This window comes from Prionailurus bengalensis, chromosome C1 (assembly GCF_016509475.1).
Source record: "Prionailurus bengalensis isolate Pbe53 chromosome C1, Fcat_Pben_1.1_paternal_pri, whole genome shotgun sequence".
In the NCBI taxonomy this organism is placed as follows: Eukaryota; Metazoa; Chordata; class Mammalia; order Carnivora; family Felidae; genus Prionailurus; species Prionailurus bengalensis.
This window is the reverse complement of record NC_057345.1, coordinates 184,268,831-184,294,543: the sequence shown is the minus strand read 5'-3', so window position 1 is coordinate 184,294,543 and position 25,713 is coordinate 184,268,831. Positions and strand designations below refer to the sequence as shown.

Genomic DNA, 25,713 nt, shown 5'->3' with positions numbered 1-25,713 from the left:
ACCTTTAAACCCTGGGGTTCCTGAGGCTTATGCCCTATGCTCTTTTCCCTTCTCTCATTACACGCTCTCCCTGGGCAATTTCATCCACAGGGGGCTTCATGTCTTAGCCTTTGCTTATGATGATTCACAGATCCATTGATCTGGCCCAGATCTTTCTTCTAAGCTTCAGACATGATATCCATCTGTCCTCCAGACATCTCCCCTTGAATGTCCCAGCAGCTCTTCAAACCAAAACTCAACATACCTTTCTCTCCCCAGATCTTGCATATTCTCTGTATTTCTTAAAGAAAGCATCACCAAAGCTGGAAAACTGGGGATCACCCTTGACTCCACCCTTTCCCCTTCCTCTACTGCTCAATCAATGAATGGTGTCCACTACGCCTTCTAAACTATCAGTTTCATGTGGGTAGGGACAGCACCAGAAAAATAATTGTGGAATGAATGAATACAGTAGTGAATGAAACTCCTGAATGCACCTGCTTCCTTCCATTTCTGCGGTTCAGGCCACCATTAGGTCTCACAAGCTTAATAATTCACAATTTAGAAATCCCAGAGGTGAACTATTCTAACTGATGTCCCTGCTTCTAGGATTGTAATCCCCACCCCAACACCACAGCAGCTCATTCTCCACACTGCAGCCAGAGTGATCCCCAAGAATCTGAACCATGATTATGCCTCTTCTCTACTTGGCACTTCAGTGACCCAGAATAATCACCCTGATTAAATGTCCTGGTTTACAGTTATTGTCCTGGCACTATTTTCATTCTCAAAAGTGTCCTGGATTGGACAATAATGATATAATCATTATGCATCTAATCTGTTTCCTGCTTGTGTTTCCAGCCTCCCATTCTGCTCCTAATCCTTTCCTCACCCCTACCTACTACTCTAGCCTTATTGAACTGAAAGTTTTTCAAATTTGTTGTACTCACTGCTCTCTCAGGCTCTTCCTTCTGCCTGGAAATTCCTCTCTCTGTGCCTGGCTGACTCCTACCATCCAGGTCTCAGGCTAGACCTTCCTTTATAGAGAAGTCTTCTCTGACCCCCCAGGTTATGTCAGGTACCTCTTCATGTTCCCATGGCATCTTGCAGCCTAGCTCTCATCGTTTTCAATACCGTTAATTTCTGTGGGTTCCCCACTAGCGTCCATGCTCACTCAGGTCACCAGCAACATCTGCTTGCTGCAAAGTTGAATCCTGGTGCCTTACCCTGGGTCCGGTGCAGAGATAACACTCCACTAATATTTGGTAAATGATAGAAGTAAAATAGCACATGCTATTTGAATGATCAAAGAATGTGTGTGGAAAAATCTTACTCCATGATAAATCTTCTGGGAACATGCCTACTTTGTGGCTATAAACAGTATATTGTCTTCTTGTCTCTGTTCATCATGTTTGTGGTAATGGTGGAAATGATTCTGTGTTCCTTTGATTAAAAGTTCATTCTAGGACAGGATTTGGCATTGGTACACACTGTCAATTCCAGGAAGTCTTGCAGGTGATAATGTTGCAAAACAAAGCAAAGAACAGCTGTTTTCTAGCCTTTGCAAGCAGTTAAGGCTACTTGTATTTCAACTATGCAAGGCAGATTGGTTTTAAAGTGATTTGCTTTGAAGTTCAAATTAAATTTAGTCTCATTAGTCTAATGTATCCTAGATTAAGTTCCAAACTCTATTCTTATACTAATAAAAACAAACATAAAATACCTTACTTCTTATATCATTATTTATATTGTAGTCTTCACAAACTTAAAACTGTGTGCTCTTAGATGATAGATTTTATGCTGCTATTTGATCTACCAATGAATACAAACATTTTGTGCCATGTGCATTGGCCAGAAAGGAATTTAGGACCTATCTGGGGGGGAGTCTGTGGACATCATTCTATTGAATGAAAAAGAAGGTTAATAGCTTTTTTCCCAAGTAGGAAATAGTTTCTGTGTTTTGATGATTACAAAAACAATACATAGTTATTGCCCAAAAAATCTGGAAAGAGAAAGACGAAAATAAAAATCATCCAAAATCCCACTTTTAGCTTATTGTATAAATAGAGTATGTATATCTAGGCTTTTTGCCTGCATATATCATCATGTCAATACAGACTTTTTGTAAATGAAATAGTACTATTCCACATACATGGCTTTAAAATGTGATTTTCCACTTAACAAGTTTGTGACTGTTAGGGAGAAAAATGGATATAGTGGATTTTAGGAAGCTGTGCCTTCTGGTATATTGAGTGCTATAATTTCTATCATTAAGACAACTTCTGTCATAAACTCTATTAGTCTTTGAATCGATCAGGGTTCATTTGAAAGAAACAGAAACAATGCTAACTATTTTAAACAGAGAAGGATTTGACTTTTAAAAATAGGTATTTACAAGACTGTGGGGCTGTCTAGAAGAGGAGAAATAAGCCTGAACTATGAACTTGGACTGCGGTGGCTGCTTCTTCCCCATGATCAGGGTGACAGGGAATTGGAAAGTAGCCACCAGAACAGCTGCTCCCAGACACGTCACCCTAGGCGACATACAGGGACACACTTGTTAGTGGTACCACTGTTGGCCCTAGAGCCCCCACAGCATCCACTTGATCCACACTGCTAAAAAGTGGATGTCCTGTATCCCTGTCTGGCTACTCCACCCTCACTAAACTAGGAGCCTGTACACAGGAAGCTGAAAGACAAAGTCTCCACAACTGTGCCCGTCATCAGAAATGTTCTCAGCTCATTTCTGTCTTCAGTATTTCAGGTTAGTACATCTAATTGGCAGAACTTACATCATATCTGGAATCCTAGTTCAAGGGAGTCTAGGGACATAGTTTTTAACTGTCTAGCTTACACAGCCCAAGCCCATCAGTTAGGAGGCTGGAGTGGATGTTCTGTACCACCATATTCACCACGCATCACTGCTTTGGGTGTTGGATTTTTTTCCTTTTGGATGTATCACTATACAAAGAAGAACTTAAAGGCAACATAAAGAGGAATAATTTGTCTTGAAGGATGATTATACCACTCTATTTACTTGCTTACTTGATTTGTTTATTTATTTATTTATTTATTTATTTATTTAAACTTTTAAAAATTTAATTCCAGCATAGTTAACATATAGTGTTATATTAGTTTCAGGTGTACAATAATTCTATACATTACTCAGTATTCATCAAGATAGGTGTACTCTTAATTCTCTTCACCAGTTTCATTCATTCCCCGGCTCCCACCTCCCCAGAGTCTGTTTCTTGGTTTGCCTCCCTCTTTTTTTTCCCTTTTGCTCATTTGTTTTGTTTTTTAAATTCCACATATGAGTGAAATCATATGGTATTTGTCTTTCTCTAAGTTATTTCACTTCGCATAATACTCTCTAGATCCGTGTTGTTGCAAATCCCAAGATTTCATTCTTGTTTATGACTGAGTAATATTCTATTGTATATATACACCACATCTTCTTTATCCCTTCATCTATCAATGGACACTTGGTCTATTTCCATATCTTATCTATTGTAAATAATGTTACAGTGAACACAGTGGTGCACAAACCTTTAAAATAGTGTTTTTCCTATCCTTTGAGTAAATATCCAGTAGTGGAATTACTGGATCATATGGTAATTCTGTTTTTAATTCTTTGAAGAGCCTCCATATTGTTTTCCAGAAAAACACTTCTTTTTTCTTGTGTTTTCAATTTTAGCCATTCTAACAAGTATGAAGTGGTATCTTATTGGGGCTTTGATTTGCATTTCACTGATGATGAGTGATGTTGAGCATTGTTTCATGTGTTGGCCATCTGAATGTCCTCTTTGATGAAATGCCTATTCATGTCTTTTGCCTATTTCTCAATTGGATTATTTGGGTTTTTTTGGTGTTGAGTTATGTAAGTTGTTTACGTATTTTGGAAACTAACCCTTTATAGGATATGTCATTTGCAAATATTTTCTCCCATTCAGTAGGTTGTCTTTTTGTTTTATTGGTTGTTTCCTTTGCTGTGCAGAGGCTTTTTAAAGATTATTTATTTACTGGGCGGGGGGGGAGGCAGAAAGGGAGAGAGAGAAAATCCCACACTGGCAATGGGGAGCCAGATACGGGGCTTGAACTCACAAACCATGAGATCATGACCTGAGCCAAAATCTAGAATCAGACACTTAACCAACTAAGCCACCCAGGTGCCCCAGAAGCCATTTATTTTGATATTGTCCCAACAGCATATTTTTTGCTTTTGTTTCTCTTATCTCAGGAGACATATTTAGGAAATTGTTTCTATGACTAATGTCAGAGCAATTCCTGCCTGTGCTGTCTTCTAGGATTTTTATGGTTTCAGGTCTCTCATGTAGGTCCTTAATCCATTTTGAGTTTATATTTTGTGTATGGTGTAAGAAAGTGATCCAGTTTCATTCTTTCTCATGTAGCTGTCCAGTTTTACCAATACCATTTGTTGAAGAAACTGTCTTTTTCCCATTGCATATTCTTGCCTCCTTTGTTGGAGATTAATTGACCATAGAATCATGGGTTTCCTTCTCGGATGTCCATTCTGTTCCATTGATCTATGTGTCTGTTTTTGTGTCAGCATCATACCATTTTGATAACTACAACTTCATAGTATATCTTGAAATCTGGGATTGTGATACTTCCAGTTTTGTTCTTTTTCAAGATCGCTTTGGTTATTTGGAGTCTTTCATGGTTCCACACAAAGTTTAGGATTATTTGTTGTAGTTATGTGAAAAATGCTATTGGTTTAATGATAGAGATTGCATGAAATGTGTAGATTGCTTTGGGTGGTATGGACATTTTAACAATATTTGTTCTTCCAGTCCATGAGCACGGAATATCTTTCCATTTGTTTGTGTCATCTTCAATTTCTTTTTTAATTTTTGTTTTGGAGAGAGAGCGAGAAAGCAGGGGAGAGGGGCAGAGGGAGAAAGAAAGAATCTTAAGTAGACTCAATGTTCAGTGCAGAGCCTGACACAGGGCTCCATCCCACACCTGGGATCATGACCTCAGCCAAAATCAAGAGTCAAATGCTCAACCGAGTCACCGAAACACCCCTGTGTTGTCATCAATTTCTTTCATCAATGTTTTATAGTTTTCATAGGATAGGTCTTTTACCTCCTTGGCTAAGTTTATTCCTAGGTGTTATATCCTTTTTGGTACAATTGTAAATGGGATTCTTCTCTTAATTGCTGTTTCTGCTACCTTATTATTAGTGTAAAGAAATGCAATGGATTTCTGTGTATTGATTTTTATCCTTCAACCTTATTGAATTCATTTATCAGTTCTAGCAGTTTTTTGGTGGAGTCTTTAAGGTTTTCTACATATAGTGTCATGTCATCTGCAAATGCTTAAAGTTTTATTTCTTCCTTACCAGTTTGGATGTCTTTTATTTCTTTTTCTTTCCTGATTGCTGTGGCTAGGACTTCCAGTACTATGTTGAATAAAAGTGGTTGAGTGTGGACATCCTTGCCTTGTTCCTGATCTTAGGGGAAAATCTCTCAGTTTTTCACCATTGAGTATGATATTAACTATAGGTTTTTCATTTGTGGTCTTTATTATATTGAGGCATATTCCCTCTGAACCTACTTTTTTGAGGGTTTTATCATGAAGAGATGCTGTACTTTTCAAGTGCTTTTTTTGCATCCATTGAAATGATCATATTGGCTTATCCTTTCTCTTGTTGATGTGATGTATCTCATTGATTGATTTGTGAATATTGAAGCACATTTGCACCCCAGGAATAAATCCCACTTGATTGCACTGAAAGATTTTTTTTAATGTATTGTTGGATTCAGTTACTAATGTTTTGTTGAGTTTTTGCATCTATGTTCATCAGAGATATTGGCTTGTAGTTCTTCTTCTTCTTCTTTTTTTTTTTTTTTTTTTTTTTTTTGTATTGTCTTTGTCTAGTTTTTGTATCAGGGTAATGCTGGCCCCATAGAATGAATTTGGAAGCTTTTCTTCCTCTTTTGTTTTTTAGGATAGTTTGAGAAGAATAGATATTAACTCTTCTTTAAATGTTTGTTAGAATTCACTTGTTAAACCATCTGGTCCTGGACTTTTGTTTGTTGGGAGTTTTTTGATTACCACTTCATTTTCATTGCTGATAATTGGTCTGTTCAAAATTTCTATTTCTTCCTGATTCAGTTTTTAGAAGGTTATATGTTTCTAGAAATTTATCCATTTTTTCTAGGTTGTCTAGTTTGTTAGCATATAATTTTTCATAATATTCTCTTGGAATTCATTGTATCTGTGATGTCAGTTATTATTTCTACTCCTTCATTTCTGATTCTCTCTCTCTCTCTCTACCTTTTTTTTTGGGGGGGCGGTTCTTGTTAAAGGTTTTTTTGTTGACCTTTTCAAAGAACCAGCTCCAGGTTTCATTAATCTGTTCTATAGTGTTTTTGTTTTGTTTTGTTTTGTTTCTATTTCATTTATTTCTGCTCTAATATTTATAATTTCCTTCTTTCTACTGGTTTTGGGCTTAGTTTATTCTTCTTTTCCTTACTCCTTTAGGTGTAAAGTTAGGTTGTTTATTTGAGATTTTTCTTGCATCTTGAAGTAGACCTGTATTGCTGTAACCTTCCCTCTTAGGACAGCTTTTGCTGCATCCCAAAGGTTTTGGACCATTTTCATTTTTGTTTGCCTCCATGTATTTTTTAATTTCCTCTTTGATTTCATGGTTGACCCATTCATTGTTTAGTAGCATGTTATTTAACTTCCATGTATTTGTGTTCTTTCCAGAAATTTTTTCTTATGGTTGTTTTCTCATTTCATAACTTTGTGGTCAGAAAAGATGCATAATGTGACTTCAATCTTTTTTAATTTGTTGAGACTTGTTTTGTGGCCTAATATGTGATCTGTTCTGGAGAATGTTCTATATGCACTTGAAAAGAATATATATCCTTTTGTTTTAGGATGGGATGTTCTGAATATGTCTGTTAGATCCATCTGCTCCAATGTGTCAAAGCCGCTGTTTCCTTGTTGATTTTCTGTTGGATATTCTATCCAGTAATGTAAGTGGGGTGTTAAAGTCCCCTACTGTTATTGTGTTACTATCTATTGCTTCCTTTATGTTTGTTATTAGCTGCTTTATGTATTTGGGTTCTTCCATGTTGGGTGCATAATTATTTATAGTTGTTATATCTTCCTGTTGGATCATTCCCTGTATGATTGATTATGTAGTTTCTTTCTTTGTCTTTTGTTACAGTCTTTGTTTTAAAGTCTATTTTGTTTGATATAAGTATTGCTACCCTGGTTTTCTTTTCACTTCCATTTGCATGATAAATGGCTTTCTATCCCTTCACTTTCAATCTACATCTGTCTTTAGATCTGAAATGAGTATTTTAAGCAGCATATAGGTGGGTCTTGCTTCTTTATCCACTATGTCACCCTGTGTTGTTTGATTGGAGCATTTAGTCCATCTACATTCAAAGTGGTTATTGATAGGTATGCATTTATTGCCATTTTGTTACTTGTTTTATGGTTGTTTTTGTAATTCTTCTCTGTGCCTTTATTCTCTTGCTTTTTTCTCTCACGGTTTACTGGATTTCTTTAGTGACATACTCGGATCCCTTTCTCTTTATTTTTTTGCGTATCTATTACTGGTTTTTGATTTGTGGTTTTTATATATAAAACCTTCTGCATATAGCATTCTATATTAGGTTGATGGTTGCTTAAGTTTGGACGCATTCTTTATTCCTCTTCCCAACCCCATGTTTTAGGTATATGGCATCATACTTTACATCCTTTTATTTTGTGAATCCCTGGACTTATTTTTATAAATATAGCTAATTTTACTGCTTTTGTGCTTTCCTACTTTTCTTACTTCTATTTATGGTCTTTCCTTTCCATTGAAAAAGTCCCCTTTAACATTTCTTGCAGGGCCAGTTTAGTGGTGATGAATTTCTTTAAATTTTGTTTGTCTGGGAAATTCTTTATTTGTCCTTCTATTCTGAATGATAGCCTTGCTGGACAGATTCTTGGTTGTAGGTTTTTTTCAGCACTTTGAATATATCATGCCATTCCCTCTGGCCTACAAAGTTTCGACTGAAAAATCTGGTGATAGCCTAATGGGACTTCCCTTTTATGTAACTGTTTTCGTTTCTCTTGTTGCTTTTAAAATTCTCTCTTTGTCACTGCTTTTTACTGTTTTTTTTTAAGTTTTTAATGTTTTTTTTTTATTTTTGAGAGACAGAGAGACAGAGTGAGAGAAGGGGAAGGGCAGAGAGAGAGAAAGACACAGAATCAGAAGCAAGCTTCAGGCTCTGAGCTGTCAGAACAGAGCCCAACATGGGGCTCGAACTCACAAACTGTGAAATCATAACCTGATGAAATCAGACGCTTAACTGACTGAGCTACCCAGGTGCCCCTTTACGGTTTTATGTGTTTTGCCATGGGCCTTCTTGGGTATATTTTGTTGGGGGAATCCCTGTGCCTCCTGCATCTAGATTTTTGTTTCTTCCCCCAGAATAGGGAAGTTTTCAGCTACTCTTTCTTCAGATAAATTTTCTTCCCCCCAGATAAATTTTCTTCCCCCTTTCCTGTCTTTTCTTCTGGGATCCATGTGATGTAAATGCTGTTATGCTTCATTCATGGTGTCACTGAATTCCCTAAGTCTGTTTTCATTTTTTATTATTTTTTCTCTCTCCTATTCATCTTGATTGCTTACCATCACTCTGTCCTCCAGGTCACTGATTCATTCTTCTGGTTCCTCTTGTCTAGTTTTTATTTCATCTAATGTATTTTTTATTTCAGTTATTAAGTTATTCATTCTTTTTTTATGTTTTATTTCTCTTTGTTGAGGGCCTTACTGAGGTCCTCCACTCTTTTCTCAAGTCCAGTGAGAATTTTTATAACTATTATTTTAAAGTCTCTATCAGGCATATTACTTATCTCCATTTCATTTAGCTCTCTTGCTCTGATTTGGTCCTGTTCCTTCCTTTAGGACATACTCTTCTATCTCCTCATTTTGTCTAGCTCTCTGTGTATGTTTCTATGTGTTAAAAAAAAGTCAGCTACATCTTCTGCTCTTGAAAGTAGTGGTCTTATGAAGAACAGGTCCTATAGTGCCCTGCAGTGCAATGTCCCCTGTTCACCAGAACCTAGTGCCTTGGGGTATCTCCTGGGTATGTTATACGCACCCAACTGTTGTGGTTGCGCCACTTTTGCCTTCTGTCCAGTCATCTCCAATGGCTCTATTTGCCTGTTTGGGTCAGGGTTTGGTCTTTGTGTTGTTAGTGGGTCAGTCTGGGGCTGCCTTGGGCTTGAGTTGAGTCAGAACAGGCATTTGTCAGAGATACAATAGCACCAAACTGCAGGGTACTTTCTCTTTTTCGTGCCCTGAGAAGCTACCTTTTGTTGGTGAGTAGGGCAGCCAAACCCGTTATCTGCTCCTGTCCCATTGCTGGAGCCATAGTCAGACTGGTGTGGGTGGTTATCCTCCCCTTTCTCCAGGACAGGAGTCACTTTGGGGTGGTGCTTCCTCCTATCAGGAATCCTTGCACACTGACAGGTTTGTGGCTCCACTTTGGATGGACTCTGGCCAAGGATGTATTCAAGGGGGCAAGTCCACAGAAGAATGCGGGGGCAGGGGCACTGTTAGAAAGTTAGGTGGAAACTGTTGGTGCAGTGTTGGTCAATGTGTCTAAACTAGGGGACAGGGAAGGGAAAACGGTACCTGCCAACTCTTTTGTTCTTGGAAAAGTCTCCTAAGACTCCCTGCCCCTCCAGTGCACACTTTGATCTTCTTCCTATATACCCCAGGCATTTTTCAAACTGCTGTTTCTATGCTGTATCTCTGCTGGGCTGTTTCTTGTACTGTCTCTTTAAGGGCAGAGACGCAGTTTCTATCACTCTTCTGGCTTTCCCAGAACTTAGCACACTGATTTTTAAAGTTCCAGGCATCGGAGGGCACTGGGGTGGCTTGGTCGTTTGAGCATCTGACTCCTGATTTTGACTCAGGTCATGATCTCGCAATTTGTGAGATCAAGCCCCACTTCAGTCTGTGTGCTGACAACACAGAGCCTGCTTGGGATTCTCTCTCTCTCTGCCCCCTCCCTGCTCACATGCACATGCTCGCTCTCTCTCTCAAAATAAAAAAAACATTAAAAACAATAATAAAGTTCCAGGTATTAAGCCCTACTGATTGTAAGAACTCACAAAATTAAGCCCCTCCAATTTTCAAAGCCAAATGTTATGGGAATTTGACTAACCTGTGTGAGTTCCCCATGCCTGGGGTGCTTGGTCTGAGGGTCTGTTTCCCTCCCCTCTCTGTGCCCTAGGTGTCCCTCCTTAGAAAGTCGCATGGGTCTATTTAGCTCCCAACCACATCTCTGCCCTTCCTACCCTCTTTGACGTGGCCTCTTGTCTACCTTTAGCTGGGGAGAGTCTGTTCTGCCAATCTTAGGGTCGTTTTCTGGGTTTTTTACATTGATGTGCATATTCTCTAGTTGTATTCATGGAATGAGGTGAGCTTTGAAATTTCCTATTCTGCCATTTTCCCCAGAAGTCCCTGTAACACTTCAATTTATTTAACCCATCTCTATTGCTATCTGTTTTTCTAGTTTTTTCATATAAACAGTGTTTTGCTAAACTGTTCTTCACAGAGTCACTAATAGCCTTGTGTTGCCAAACCCAGTGGTCAATTCTCACAACTCATTTTATTTGACCTATCAGGACTTCTGGCATGGTTACTCACTCTCTTGTTGAAACTTTTTCTTCACTCAGTTTCCAGACCTCACACTTCCTCGTGTTCCTTCTAGTTCATCTGCTCAGTCTGTCACCCTGCTGGCTCCCCCCCATCTCTCCAACTCTCTCCTTATCTGTCATCTCTGTTTACTGTCTTTCTCATCTCATCCAGTCTAATGTCTTTAAATACCTGAACTCCACACCCATGTACCCAACAGCTGCTTTGTTAGCATGAACTTTTGCATGCTTTAAGAACATCTCAAACATAACATTTCTGTTATGAAACCAAACTTCTGTTCTTTCCCACTACATATATTCCACCAATGTCTTTTCCATCTTAGTTCATGGAACTGCCATCCTTCCATTTTAATAGGACAAAATCCTGGGGGTCATCTTTAACTTCTCTTTTTCTTTTACATTCCCATTCAGTCATCCCATCAGGAAATCCTGTTGATTCTACCTCCAAAAATATCCACAATCCAACTATTTCTCTCCATCACCACTGCTCTCCACTAGTTTAAGCCACTGTTATTTCTCTCTTGAACTATTGTCCCACTCTCTCTCTGTGCCCTCCCTAGAGTCTAAAAGTTAGAACATGTCATCACTCTGCTCAAAACATTCCAGTGAAATTCCATCTCAGAATGAAAAGTCAGAATTCTTACAACAACCCGGAAGGTTCTTGATGACACTCCCACCCCCACTGCCACTATCTCTCTGATTTCCTTTCCTGTCATTTTCACCCTTGGTCACTCTGCTCCAGCATCCTGGATATTCTTAAGCACACTTAACCCTGAGGGACTTGGCAGTTGCTGGTCCCTCTGAGTGGAACTCTTCTCCCCTAGATATCCACAAGGCTGTCTCATCACCCTTAAGACTTTGCTCAGCCAGTACCACATTCCCTGATCACCCTATTTAAGTTGCAAACTGATCTCCCCTCCAGCTCTCTGAACCCTCCCTCTCTGTTTGATTTATCTCCATAGCACATACCATTTTCTAATTAACTGCGTAACTTTTTTCTATTGTTATCCACCCTACCCCCTGCCCTGGGGAAGTGAATATTTTAATACATTATTAATTTTATTTTTGAATCTTCAGTGTCTAGGCACATTGGTAATCATTCATCAAATATTTGTTGAATAATTTTCTTTATAAATGCAACATTATGCACTTGTCTAATTATTTATTGGGAATTAATTCCTTGGGTTAAAAGTATACACAAATTGCCCAGAAAGGTTTTAACAATTTGTTCCCACCATGAATCCCTGAGAATGTCTTTTTCCTGATTCCCTGGTCACACTATCCTTTCTGTTCCTTCAACTCACCATGTCCGTCTCCCCTTGACACATTTACATTCCCTCCTCCATGACTTCCTCCTTCAGAATACTCTCCTGCCACACCTTTACTTGGTTTAATTCTCCTTATTATTCAGGCCTTACTTTAATTGTCACCTCCTTAGAGAGGACTTCCCTGATCATCAGCTGTCAAGTAACTTCCCAGTCATTCCGTATCACATCACCCTATTTTATTTTCATTATAGCATATGTCATTACCAGATATTTATTTCTATATTTATTTGTTTGTCTATGTTTTCCCTCTCTAGAATGTAAGCTTCATGAGAACGGGAACTTTATACGTGTTTTCTAACACTTATCTCCGGTAAATGTGTGTTTGATAGTTGAACACCGGCTATTATAATTTTTCATTGTTACCATCTGCTGGGTGAAAAGAGGATTAAACATGAATTATTTTCCTGGATTCATGAGGCTGAGCATCTTTCAAGTATGAAAGCCTTTTTTCATTAGCAAATGCTAAGATGATCTAGAAGTTGAAATATTTAGAGTGTCTGTGTTAGATATGCTACATCTGATTTCTTATTTGTTTCAGATATGCTGCACCAGGTTTCTTATATTGCTAAGTTGTGTGATTTTTTTACATTTCTGAAACCTCTTTTGCATTTATGTCAACGTTGGTATCCATAAAGGAGGATTCCTCCTGCAAAGTTCACTCATGTACTATTGTTTTCTTTTGTCTCCACAGCTTTTGGAAAGAACCAACAATGGTTTTGAAGAATCAGATTCCGGTGCTACCAAGAGTCCGCTCCACTTAGCTGTAAGTGAGATGCTGTGAGTGGCTTCCACTGTTACAAAAAGAACCTAAGTGTTCTAGAACTAGGCTTCTCTTAAAATGAGAGCATAATAACACAATAATAACAAATAATGAAAACAGTACATGGATAAAGGCACAGGCTGCAGAGAGAAAGACTGCCTCAAATTCCAGTCCCAGCTTCACTCACATGTGACTTCAGACACATTACTGGGCCTCAGTTTCCCCATCTGTAAAATGAAGGCAAAGGAAAAGAGATAATATTCATAAAGCCTCTACCACAGTATACTTAATAAATGATTGTTATACATTTTTTAAATCTTTAAAATTATTGCTATCTAGTAGTTAAATTTTAAAACATTGAGGAAATTTGAAAACATTGTGGCTTAAAGATTTGATTATAGCCGACAATGCATGAGTATACAGCCTACCAAAAAATAAACCAAATACCCCAATTAAAAACGTGTGAGATATTTAAACACAAACATGAGAGCAAGGTAAGCACGTGCATTGTTGCAGCTCTGCTCTTTCTGCCTGGGCTTGAAGTCAGGGTCTCAGAGGAGGTAGGAGCTCTGATTCTTGTACTGGCTAAGATCTGTGAGCAGGGAGGAAGAGTTATTCTGTCACCCATAAACCTTCCTCTCCACATCCCAACAATTGAAGGGAAATGCAGCAGCCCAGAGTGAGGATCCCCAGATTCTCCATAGGGATGACCGAGCCAGGAAACTCACCCACCACCCTACCATGGTCCTGCCAGCAGTTGGTAATCAACAGCTATTCCTTAGGAGCCTCTCTCCAACCGGCAGCCACACCCAGCAATAGAGGCTCAGCTACAGAAGGTGTCACCACATTGTGAGCCCTCAGTCCATGGCCACAATGATGATGGTTGGAGGCACCTGGAGGCTGAATGCTGAGAAGTTTGGGAAGGAGTTGGGTCTCTGAGTTTAACTGTTATGACATTCACTTAGTACCATCCATGTACAAGCACTTTCTCGATATCATTCTGATGAAAAATTGAGAGGGAGGTTTTGGAGAGCAAAGGGGAGTGGCTTTGTTGATGGGCATGCATAAGTAATCAGGCAAGGTGAGGGGATGAGACCATCCCATAAGGATTGGGATGAACTGATCACGCTGCACGGAGCCCCTGCTTCCTTGCTAATCTCCCCACGTATCCACCAGCACATCTATTGATCCCACTCACCACCCTCTGCCACACCCACCAATACATCCACTGCACACACACACACACACACACGTTTTGAGTCCTGAAATCAGGCTAAAATATGCATCAATCTTTGTTCTGGAGGTGGACTTAGAGCAGAAAAGTTAGATGGACAGTGGGGTATTTGTATGTATAAAACTTTATGCCATGTGGCTCTTAGTATACGTTGCCCTAAAGGCTGCTCCCTAGAATCTCTGCCCAACCACCTGGTGCACCTGGAGAAGTTACCCCAAAGCTGAGGGTTCACAGCAGAATTAGCTGACCCTAGAGAGGACTATCTGAGGTTATCTCAGATAGAATTCTCATGCCCTTTGTAAGTGGGGCTGGTTGCATTGCCACACCTGCCGGTAATTTGAGAAGAGACTTTCTTAGCTCTCCCAAATTCTGCCAGCTGTCATTCTCTTTTTCTCCCCCCAAAGAATTATTGTTGAGTGCTTACAGTGTGCCAGTTGCTCTGCTAAGGTCTGTGAGTTTCTGGGTCCTGTAAAGTCAGGGTGCTGTGTTATCCCTGGAGAGAACGGGGCATCTGGCAGCTCTGTACTTGGAGGGGCCTCGGAAGTACACTCAGAGAGGAGGTCCCAGCCACCAGTCTTCCCTTTAGCAATTCTCCTGGTCATGGTTTTCCCACCTGTAAATTCAAAGGAGTAAGTTAAGGACCCCCACACCCTTTCTAATTTGTAGATTTATTTAATTGTTTGTTGTATGATCTTGGCCAAGAACTGAACTTCCTGTGTCTCAATTTCCTCACCCATAATATGCGACAATAACAGGGGCGCCTGACTGGCTCATTCAGTTAAGCGTCCGACTTTGGCTCAGGTCATGATCTCATGGTCCGTGAGTTCGAGCCCCGTGTCGGGCTCTGTGCTGACAGCTCGGAGCCTGGAGCCTGTTTCAGATTCTGTGTTGCCCTCTCTCTCTGCCTCTCTCCTGCTCTCTCTCTCTCTCTCTCAAAAATAAACATTAAAATAATAAAGAATAAAATAAATAAGCAGACAATAGCAGTACCTCTGTTGTAAGGCCATTGTGGGGATGACGTGTGTTAATGCGTTACAGTGGTTAGAACAGTGCCTGGCACATATGTGCTTTCAGCTAAGCTTCATCCTCACTAATGCTAACATATCATTATTTCATTTGACATACACTTACTGTGTGTATGCTAAGCACCTGTTCTGGGAGCTGGGGAGGTTGCAATAAACAAAGCCCAGCCTCTGTAGAGTTTCTAGTCTAGGAGAGAAATAGGCAAGTAAATATTTAACATGACACATGGTGTGAAGTGCTACCAATGGGATCAGTGAGACAACACTGAGGCGACAGGCGAGGCTCTACTTTGCATAGCATAGAATCTCACATTTGGACAAGAGACCTTAAGAGCTACCCATGTTGGTATCATGTGACAGAAGAGTGTTCTGGGCAGAAGTGCAGAGTCCTTGAGGTAAGAGCATGCTCAGCATAGTCCCAGAACAGCAGGGAGGCGACATGGCTGGAGCAGAGTAGAAAGGGAGTGGCGTAGGCGATGGTGTCCGACATGTCGTGGAGGAGGTGAGGAGTCAGGGGAGGGCCTTGTACTCCCTGGTAAGAACTTCAACTGTTACTCTGAGCAAGTTAGAAAACCATTTGGAGGGATTTGAAGAGACAGATGATATGATACGATTTTTGTTTGAAAAGGATTATTTCAGCTTCTGTGTGGGGTATACATTGTAAGGGAAGAAAAACAGAAGCTAGACAACCAGGACGTAATGATGGTGATGATGTCTTTGACCAGGGTGATAGCAGTGGATTAATTCTGAAACTCTGTTATTCTTGCCTGCTAACACCTTTTTAAAAATTATTATGTGCTTCAAGAACCCTATAAGTATGCCCATCACCCTCTCCAGGGGCCTCGGTGGCAATTAACTTGATAAAAACCCAAGGCACATTATTTCTTCTGGGGATGCATTCTAGCAATGAAATCACAGCAGATGCCCCCAAACCTTGACTGTCACAAGAAACCTGACCTGCCTTGAGTTACTATTTCCTGGCTGAATGACTCAAGTCTCCAGGGTTATCAACCCAGTGAATTTCATAAACATTTCATCCACTTGAAAAAATTAAATCAAGAAACAAGGCTATGCAAATGAAAGCCTCCAGCTGTCAAGATTTCCAGATGGACCCATTGTTTCGTGGATTCTGTTGAGATGCCAGATTCTTTCTCCTCATTGCCCTCAGTTCCTGTCTGAAAAGTTCAAAGAAATTAATCATGTTTAAGACATATTTAAAGTTACCTAATGTATTTTTTAATAAAGACATTTCATCAAACAAATTTAAAATGTTTGATTGCTACCTCTAGTGAAGACTTTAACTGAGTTATCTATTGAAAGCCAAAATATTACATGCTTTTTGAACCGACATATTTGTTCTTTTATGTGATTCCTTCCTCATTTAGTTAATTCAGAAATTATTGGTGAAACTGCCTACTAAATACCTGGATTAGGATGGAAATAGAAAGAAAGAGGGCAATTTTCATCATGTACTGCTGACATGAGAAAGGTTTCCTTTCCTGCCTACTTGAGCCTCCTTAAAAGAGTTTAAAGCTTTATTATATACTTTTGTGTGTGTGTACTCCAAGAACCATATACCTGCCCAAAGACATAATCATGCATTTAACCATAAAACAGAATTCCATGTTACATGGTAGTTTGTTTCTCGGGTTAAACTCTAGAGTGTGGAAGTAAGTGAAAGTTCTTGTATAATCAAAGTCACTTTATTACTCCTTTTAAATTGCCGTTTAAGTTTAGTATACATAGTTTTATGTCTTCAGTTCTGTGGGGTAATGTTTTTGCATGCTAAAATTCAAAAGCTGCTAGCTAGACTAGGTGAAGAAATGAAAGGAATTTTATAGGTAAATCTGGCCTTTCAACCATTCCGTAAGAGAATTTGAAATGCCTGATACAGAACAAAGTATGGATTGGGATTCTGAAGCTTTCCTAATTACCAACAGGGCCACTTCATCTTTTTTTAAAAATATTAAGCCTCTAAATTTAACACAGACTGATGGATTTATTTTTTGTTGTGAGGATTAAAGAAGAAAGCGTGGGGATAAGTTTAGCACCTAACCCAAGCGCCTTGCAGGGTGACTCTACTGTACTGAACAGCATCGATTCCTTCACACTGGCTTCCTTCCTACTACTTTTCTCTTTCCCCTATGTCTTCTCTTTATTAAATCGAAATACATTAGCCATCATGTTTTGCAGATACGCCTACAATTTGTAAGTTGCCGATTCTATTTCCTAGGCTAAGTCATGTTGATGGAAATTAAAATGTTTACTGTCTTTGTCATAATAATAACTGGCACTGAAGGGACCAGCATTTGCAAATGACATCTAGGCCCTGCTGTTATCTACAGGGATTCATTTCCCTTTGGTGTGAAGTCAGGATCTCCACATAAGCTGAATCAGTTGCTACTATTACAGTTTAAAATGAGAAGTGTTATGCAAAATTTGTTTTCAAATAAGTCACAGGTAAGTCTAGAGTAAAATGAGATAGACTGATTTATACCCTGATGTAGATGTTGCTAGTACCACAGATTTTACAGGATAGGTCTTCCCAAGTTGGCTTAAAATCACCCGTGGCCTGAGTCGATAATGGCTGAGTTGAAACTGGGTTGTGGGTATATAAGAATTTATAAACTATCCTCTCTTTGTCTAAGTTTCAAACTTCCTATAATAAAGAAGTAAAAAAACATACACCTTTTGGCCTTGTTGCACCCTTTCCATAGGAGCTCATGAAAAGCCCACAGCTCAGGCTCTGGGGTCCAATTGGCCTGTCTTTGAATCTCAGCTCTCCCATGTAAGGCTGAGTGACCATGGAAAGGCTGGATTGTTACCTTCTGCCCTTCTGTGCCCCTGTCAGTAAAATGGGGATAACAGTAGTATCCAAATCGGCAGTTGTTTTGACAATTAAATGAGGTGCTACATGTCCGGCACGGCCTGACACACAGCAAGGGCTCAGTAGAAGTTAGCTATTGCTTCACAATTTAGATTAGACTAAACGGCTTACAATCCTATGCAGTTATGGTTTGCACAGCAAGCACAGATTACAAACATGGACATATAGGAAATTATTTCCCTGTCTCAAGAAAGGCAGTGTGTGTAGTAAAAGAACAACAGTCTAGAAGTTAGCCCCAGGGTGTGCCTTCTTGCCTCATAGTTCTGTGCAAGTCACTTTACCTCTGTGTTAAGCCTTCTAGAGAAGGGGTCAAGGTTTCTGATCCAATATTTGTTCTTCACCTCTTTGTGCCGTTACATGTAGAGACAAAAGTATTTTGTTTAAAAGCCAATTCAGTGGAATTACTGGGAAAAATTATAAGACATTGCTGAACAGCATAGATTTTAGTGGTCACAGCTCTGGGTTTCAAATTCTAGCTTTGTCACTTAATAGCTAAGTGACCTTGGATGAATTAATTTACATTGCTTGTTTTGTTTTTTCATCAATAAAAAGAATGTTTGCATAGGCAAATAGCTGCTATTTTAAAAATATATTCCTACCACTAATACCAATAAATGAAAATAACATCCATTAAATTAATTCATTTATTCATCAAATAATTGTGGAGTGTGTACTATGCACTAGGCATGATTTAGGATACAGCAGTGAGCAATACGCATGAAGTGCCTTCAATCACAGGTAATAAACCAATGGATAAGTAACAGACATCAAATGGTAATAAGTGCTATACAGATAAAATAAAGCAGGATAAGTGGGATGGAGAATGTCCGGTAGTATGCTGAGGTGGAGGGTGGAGGGCTGTGTTTTGGCTCTGGAAAGCATCCAGGTAAGGTGATATTTGAAGGAGAAGTACCAGGAGAACCATGTGGCCCTCTGGAGGAAGAGCTTTCCAGATAGAGGAAATAGAAAGTACAGATGCAGGGGTGCCTGGCTGGCTCAGTCAGAGGAGCATGCAACTCTTGATCTCCGGGTCGTGAGTTCAAGCCCCACGTTGTGTGAAGAGATTACTAGAGGAAAAAAAAAACTTAAAAAAAAAAAAGTACAGGGGCACCTGGGTCTCTCAGTGGGTTGAGCGTCTGACTCTCGGTTTCAGCTCAAGTCATGATCTCACATTTTGTGGGTTCAAGCCCTGCATCAGGCCCCGCTACTGTCAGCCCAAAGCCTGCATGGGATCCTCTCTCTCCCTCTCTCTACCTGTCCCCCATTTATGGACGTGCTCTCTCTCTCTCTCTCTCAAAATAAATAAATAAACTTAAAAAATAATAAATACATGAATTTAAAAAAAATTTAAGAGTACAAATGCAATAGCCCAGAGGAGGAAATGCATGTATTTAACCATGGGGTAGGAGGTGGGGTTAGTGTGGTTGAACAGGGTGAGTGAGGAGGCATGCTGATGATCAGGGTAGAAGGAGCCCTAATCCTGGGGTGCCTGGGGTAGCTCAGTCGATTAAGTGTCAGACTTCAGCTTCAGCTCATGATCTCACCATTAGTGGGTTTGAGCCCCACATCGGGCTCTGTGCTGACAGCTCAGAGCCTGGAGCCTGCTTCGGATTCTATGTTTCCCTCTCTGTCTCTGCCCCTGCCCCACCTGTGTGCGTTCACATGCACATGTGCTCTCTCTCTCAAAAGTAAATATTTAAAAACAAAAAAGACTGGTTGTTACATAAAAAAAAAAAGAAGAAGAAGAAGAAGGTGGACTAATCCTAAGGGGCCTGAATGGTCATGGAAAGTTTTGGATTTTATTATCAAGGAGGGAAGAAGCCATTGACTAGTTTTCATCAAGGAGTGATATGTCCAACTTGGGTTTTAAGAGATTTCATCCGGAGACCATGTCAAGAATAGATTGCAGTGGGGCAAAGATGGAAAGAAAGTGTTTGCCATAATCCTGGCCAAAGAGAATGGCCCTACGGTGAGAACTGGGTTAATTCTGGGTATAATTTTAGAGATGATCGTGGATTGAGGGTTGCCACATGACACCTGTTTGTGAATTAGAACAGAGGTGTAGGGGGTTGGGGATAGATGTTTTCCTGCCAGGTGCCTGAGAACCTGAGGACAACTCTGTGTGTTGAGCAAAAGGTGTCCCTTCCTCTCAGCAGACGCATCCCCGTTCCCGGGCATGGCAAAGCTGGGATCAGGAGGAAGAGGCTATCCTTCAACACACACTTGCACCAGCGTCCCAGGGCCCTTGTATAGGGCTACAACCCTGGTCTTAAGAGGGAAGACAAAGATGACCCCAAAGTTTTGGGCCTGAGCAATTAGAAGTATAGAGTTGCCATTTGCTGCAATAGAGGAGCATGAGAGGCATATATTCAAGTGGAAAGATCAATAGGCAGTTGAATATATAAGTTTAGAAGTGAGGGGTGCCTGAGTGGCTCATTTGGCCTCTGATCTTGATTTAGGCTCAGGTCATGATCTCACGGTTCATAAGTTCAAACCCCGCGTGGGGCTCTGTGTCCATCGTGCAGAGCCTGCTTGGGATTCTCTCTTTCTCCCTCTCTACTTTTCTCCTACTCATGCTCTCTCTCTCTCTCTCTCTCTCTCTCTCTCACAAAAATGCATACATAAACTTAAAAAAACACAAGTTTGGAAGTAAAAGAAGTTAGAAATGGATGTAAATTTGAAATTCATTAGCATATGAATTATTATACTGCATATTATAGGTAAGATATGTTTAATACATAACATATAATAGCCACAATCATTCACAAAAGTAATATAAAGAAACAGTATTAAAACTTAAAAATTAAGTACTCTTAAATTCTGTGGGTCCTTTTATGTTGAGTTTTTGGTATTGTTGTTATGAACATATACTTAGGAAAACAACTCAAGTGACTTTTAAAAAGGTAAGATGACATAAATCCATATGCTCCTAGCTTTACCTCCCTTTTCTAGAGGTAGCCAGCATTAACAGTTACTTTTTTTTTTTTTAATTTTTTTTTCAACGTTTATTTATTTTGGGGACAGAGAGAGACAGAGCATGAACGGGGGAGGGGCAGAGAGAGAGGGAGACACAGAATCGGAAACAGGCTCCAGGCTCTGAGCCATCAGCCCAGAGCCTGACGCGGGGCTCGAACTCACGGACCGTGAGATCTTGACCTGGCTGAAGTCGGACGCTTAACCAACTGCGCCACCCAGGCGCCCCATTAACAGTTACTTTTGTATTTTTCTAAGATTTTCTATGAATATAGAAATATACATAGACATAGATATGTGTATATTTGGATATGTTTGCTTTTTATATGAATGAGGTCATGTTATATGTGCTATCTGCAGCTTACAGTTTTTAAAAAAGTTTTTGATAGATTTTGTCAAGTCTCCTCAAATGTCATGCTATATATACTCCCAGCAACAGAGCATGGATTGCTTTTTTCACCAGGTCTTAACAAATACTGGACATAACCAAGCTTTTTTTTTTTTTTTGAGTTTATTTGTTTTGAGAGAGAGAGAGAGAGAAAGCAAGGGAGGAGCAGAGAGAGAGAGGGAGAGAGCGAATTCCAAGCCGCCGCACTGTCAGCACAGAGCTAGCATGGGGCTTGATCTCACGGTTTGTGAGATTATAACCTGAGCCAAAATCAAGAGTCTGATGCTTAACCGACTGAGCCACCCAGGTGCCCCTGGACATGACCAAACTTAATCATTGTCAAGCTGGTAGTTGAAAAATAATACCTTAAAAAAATTATATATTTTCTCCATATATTCACTGGCCTTTCATATTTCTTTTTCTGGGAGCTGTCTTTTCATGCCCTTTGTACATTTTCCAAGGTTTTAAAATGGTTTGTAAGAGCGACGCCTGGGTGGCTCAGTTGGTTGAGCATGCGACGTCGGCTCAGGTCATGATCTCCCAGTTTGTGGGTTCGAGCCCCACGTCAGGCTCTGTGTTGACAGCTCACAGCCTGGAGCCTGCTTCGGATTCTGTCTCATTCTATCTCTGCCCCTCCTCTGCTCATCTCTGTCTCTCAAAAATAAATAAATGCAAAAAAAATTTTTTTCATGGTTTGTAAGAGCTTTTTATGTATTAGAGATATTGATCTTTTGTCTGTGCTAAGCCTTTTTTCAAATTCATTGTGCCTTGAGCAATTGCTGCAGTGGGAAAACAAAAAGTGCTGCTGACATAAGAGGGGACTCTGGCTGCTGAAAACCCCTGGAGGCAGATTATTCCTGTATCTCCTTCTTTACTTCCTTGTCCCCCGTCTTTCCCCTTCCTATCCTTATCCCTCTTCTCTCTTTTATTTCCAATGTCCTCAGCCTTGTGTGTGCATATACAATTTTTTACCTTGTAGACTTAATGAAAATTATCCCTCAGTCTTTTAATTTTGTGTTTTAGTAATGTGAAGCTTCTTAACCTAACATGGCATAGGACCTCATAATAGGTCTGAACTTGGTGCTGGTACATGAAATACATTTCCATCATTGTGTCTGTGTTTTCATTATAATCAATGGGAGAAGTAAAGGAGAAAGGAGGAAGCATCGACTGGGTACAAGATAGGATGGGGAAGCCTGTGTGATTTTATTCTTTCTATCTTCCATGGGAGGTGACTTTTATTGCTCTCATTTTTATAAATGAGAAAACAAACCCTAAGTGAAATTCAGAAACTTGCCAAGGGTCCCCTGCTTAGAAATTAAAATGCCGGTGGGGTGCCTGGGTGACTGAGTCAGTTAAGCGTCCACCTTCAGCTCAGGTCATGATCTCACAGCTCAGGAGTTTGAGCCCCTCATCAGACTCTGCTGACAACTCAGAGCCTGGAGCTTGCTTCAGATTCTGTGTCTCCCTCTCTTTCTTCCCCTCCCCCCATCTTGCGCTCTCTCTCTCTCTCTCTCTCTCTCTCTCAAAAATAAACATTAACAAAAAAGAAATTAAAATGTTGGACTGCAACAGGTCAGTATGCTTCTGTTGAATTACCAAGTCTGCATTGTTTTCAGTGATTTTTTCCCCCCAGGTTTAACAGAAAAGTATCCTGAAAAAATATTCTAATTGTGTCATTATGTTTAGGACTGAATTGATAGAATTAATATATTAATTCATTCAGCTGCTTGTCTATATTATATTATTAGATTGATAGATATAAATATAAGAATACATTAATACATTTAGTACCTTTGGAACAAATTATTTGACAAACAAGAAAGAACATGAAGAAATTCATATGTACCAGTGAGGCTTGTGCATTATCATTTTTCAGTCTTTCTGGTTTGCCTGTTTCTTTTTAAAAAAAATTTTTTTTTCAACGTTTATTTATCTTGGGGACAGAGAGAGACAGAGCATGAACGGGGGAGGGACAGAGAGAGAGGGAGACACAGAATCGGAAACAGGCTCCAGGCTCTGAGCCATCAGCCCAGAGCCTGACGCGGGGCTCGAACTCCTGGACCGCAAGATCGTGACCTGGCTGAAGTCGGACGCTTAACCGACTGCACCACCCAGGCGCCCCTGGTTTGCCTGTTTCAATAATTATCCCAAGCATCTTTCAGATGTGCTCTTTGGAGGGGTCTCCAACTGTGACCTTGGAGGCTTAGCCCCTCATGTGGGTTGTTATGGGATTGGGAGTGAGTGAGCATTTGTGTCGTTGGTCTCTTCTTTGCAGGCCTACAACGGGCACCACCAAGCCTTGGAAGTGCTTCTGCAGTCGCTGGTGGACCTGGACATCAGGGATGAGAAAGGCCGCACCGCTCTGGACCTGGCTGCCTTTAAGGGACACACAGAATGCGTGGAAGCACTTATCAATCAGGGCGCATCCATCTTTGTGAAAGACAATGTAACCAAAAGAACCCCACTTCATGCCTCAGGTGGGTCTTGCCAACAGTCTGGTGACTGTAGTTTTACAGCCCACTTACAAGTCCAAGTAAAAGGATGGCAGCATCTTGCATCCCAACTTTTAAAGTATCAGTTTTCTTTCTACATCAAATATGCCTCCAGTCTTCCAAAACACTTTTGGTCTACTACCCACTTGGAGATGATTAGTGTTTTATGGCCAGGTAGGCTCTGGCCTTCTTCTTTTAGAGAACAGTTTTAGGTTCACAGCAAAATTGAGAGGAAGCTACAGAGATTGTCTATGCACTTCCTGTCTCCCCCCACATAGCCTTCCCCATTGTCAGTATCCCTTACCAGAGTCATACACTTATTACAGTTGATAAACCTACATTGACCCGTCATAATCATCCAAAGTCCATAGTTTACATTAGGGTCCACTCGTTATACATGCTATGAATTTGGACAAATGTATGATGGCATGCATCCAGCATTATAGTATCATATAAAGTATGATATTGTAAATACTGCCCTAAAAACCCTCTGCACTCTTTTTGGCCTTCTTAACTCAGAAGAGAGTTCAGAACCTTGGCCAATGGCTATCACAAAAATTTCTAAACAGGAGGCAAGGTGTAATGTGATCTTCAAATGAGTTACATAGACAAAATCACACAGCATTTTAAAGCATAAAATTAATGATATTTCTGGGCTGTTTCATAAAAGGTGTCATCAGACAGCATCAGTCTGCCAGTCTAAACGATGCTTCTTAGCTTCTGCTCTAATTCTTGATGCATCAGGTAAAATAAATAGACTTTACATCAGGTAAAAATAAAGACTCTTAAAAAGTATATGCATATGTATAAAAAAGTAAGTAATTTTCCTTCTATTGGAGATTTTTCTCCAATATACATAAAATAAAACTCTGCCAAGACATTTCTGGCTACATACACAGATAGAAAGGTAATGTGGAAGAATCTCTAGCTCAGCTAAGACATAAATTCCTTTGAAGTCAGGAATTCAAGGATATCACCCTTTGATCAGAATAGTAGATATTGTCTTTTTTTTAATTCATTTATTTATTTTGAGAGAGAGAGAGTCTACACATGTCCACATGCATGCACACATGAGCAAGCAGTGGGGGGACAGAGAGAGAGAGAAAGGGAGAGAGAGAATCCCAAGCAGGCTTCACACTGTCAGCACAGAGACTGATGCGGGGCTTGACTTCACAAACCATGAGATCATGACCTGAGCCGAAATCAAGAGTTGGATGCTTAACCAACTGAGCTACCAGGCACCCCGATATTGTCTTATGAAGAGAAATAACTATCATACTCAGACCATGAAATAATGGGTGGATTCAAAAATAAGAGTAAAGACAGTTTTTCAAAAGACTTTATAATTCTTGTTATTTGGAAAAATGGTAGATCTTGTGGCACTGTTTCTATATATATCCTTGAATATCCAAACCACTGAAGAAAATCAATATGGAGATTGAAAAATCATGGTGTTACCTAATTACCTGGAAATGATTGCTCCTGGAAGAATTTTTAGCCATGATGTCAGTAATGGATGGTATGGTTATAAATTATAAGTACTAATTTCCCATCACATTTAGTCTTTTTGGTATTTTTGGTAATATTGTAAAGTGTCATTGCAAAGTTTGGTATTCTAGGCATTCTTGGTATTATTACAAAGTTCATATTTAGATCTCTTTTTTTTAGTTTAATTTTATATTTTTAAATTTATATCCAAGTTAGCATATAGTGCAACAATGATTTCAGGAGTAGATTCCTTAATGCCCCTTACCCATTTAGCCCATCCTCCCTCCTACAACCCCTCCAGTAACTCTCTGTTTGTTCTCCATATTTAAGAGTCTCTTCTGTTTTGTCCCCCTCCCTGTTTTTATATTATTTTTGCTTCCCTTCCCCTATGCTCATCTGTTTTGTATCTTAAAGTCCTCATATGAGTGAAGTCATATGATATTTGTCTTTCTCTGACT

The 25,713-nt window shown here is 39.8% G+C and overlaps 1 protein-coding gene across 10 annotated transcripts in view; it reads left to right on the top strand.

Annotated features, from left to right (window-relative positions):
* ANKRD44 (ankyrin repeat domain 44) overlaps positions 1–25,713 on the top strand; it is a 327,574-nt gene that overhangs the window by 272,585 nt on the left and 29,276 nt on the right. For all 10 annotated transcript variants that reach the window (XM_043577389.1, XM_043577386.1, XM_043577384.1 and 7 more), the window contains exons 17-18: positions 12,700–12,771; positions 23,551–23,752. In XM_043577389.1, coding sequence (XP_043433324.1) covers positions 12,700–12,771; positions 23,551–23,752 — 274 coding nt within the window. The remainder of the gene's footprint in view (positions 1–12,699; positions 12,772–23,550; positions 23,753–25,713) is intronic.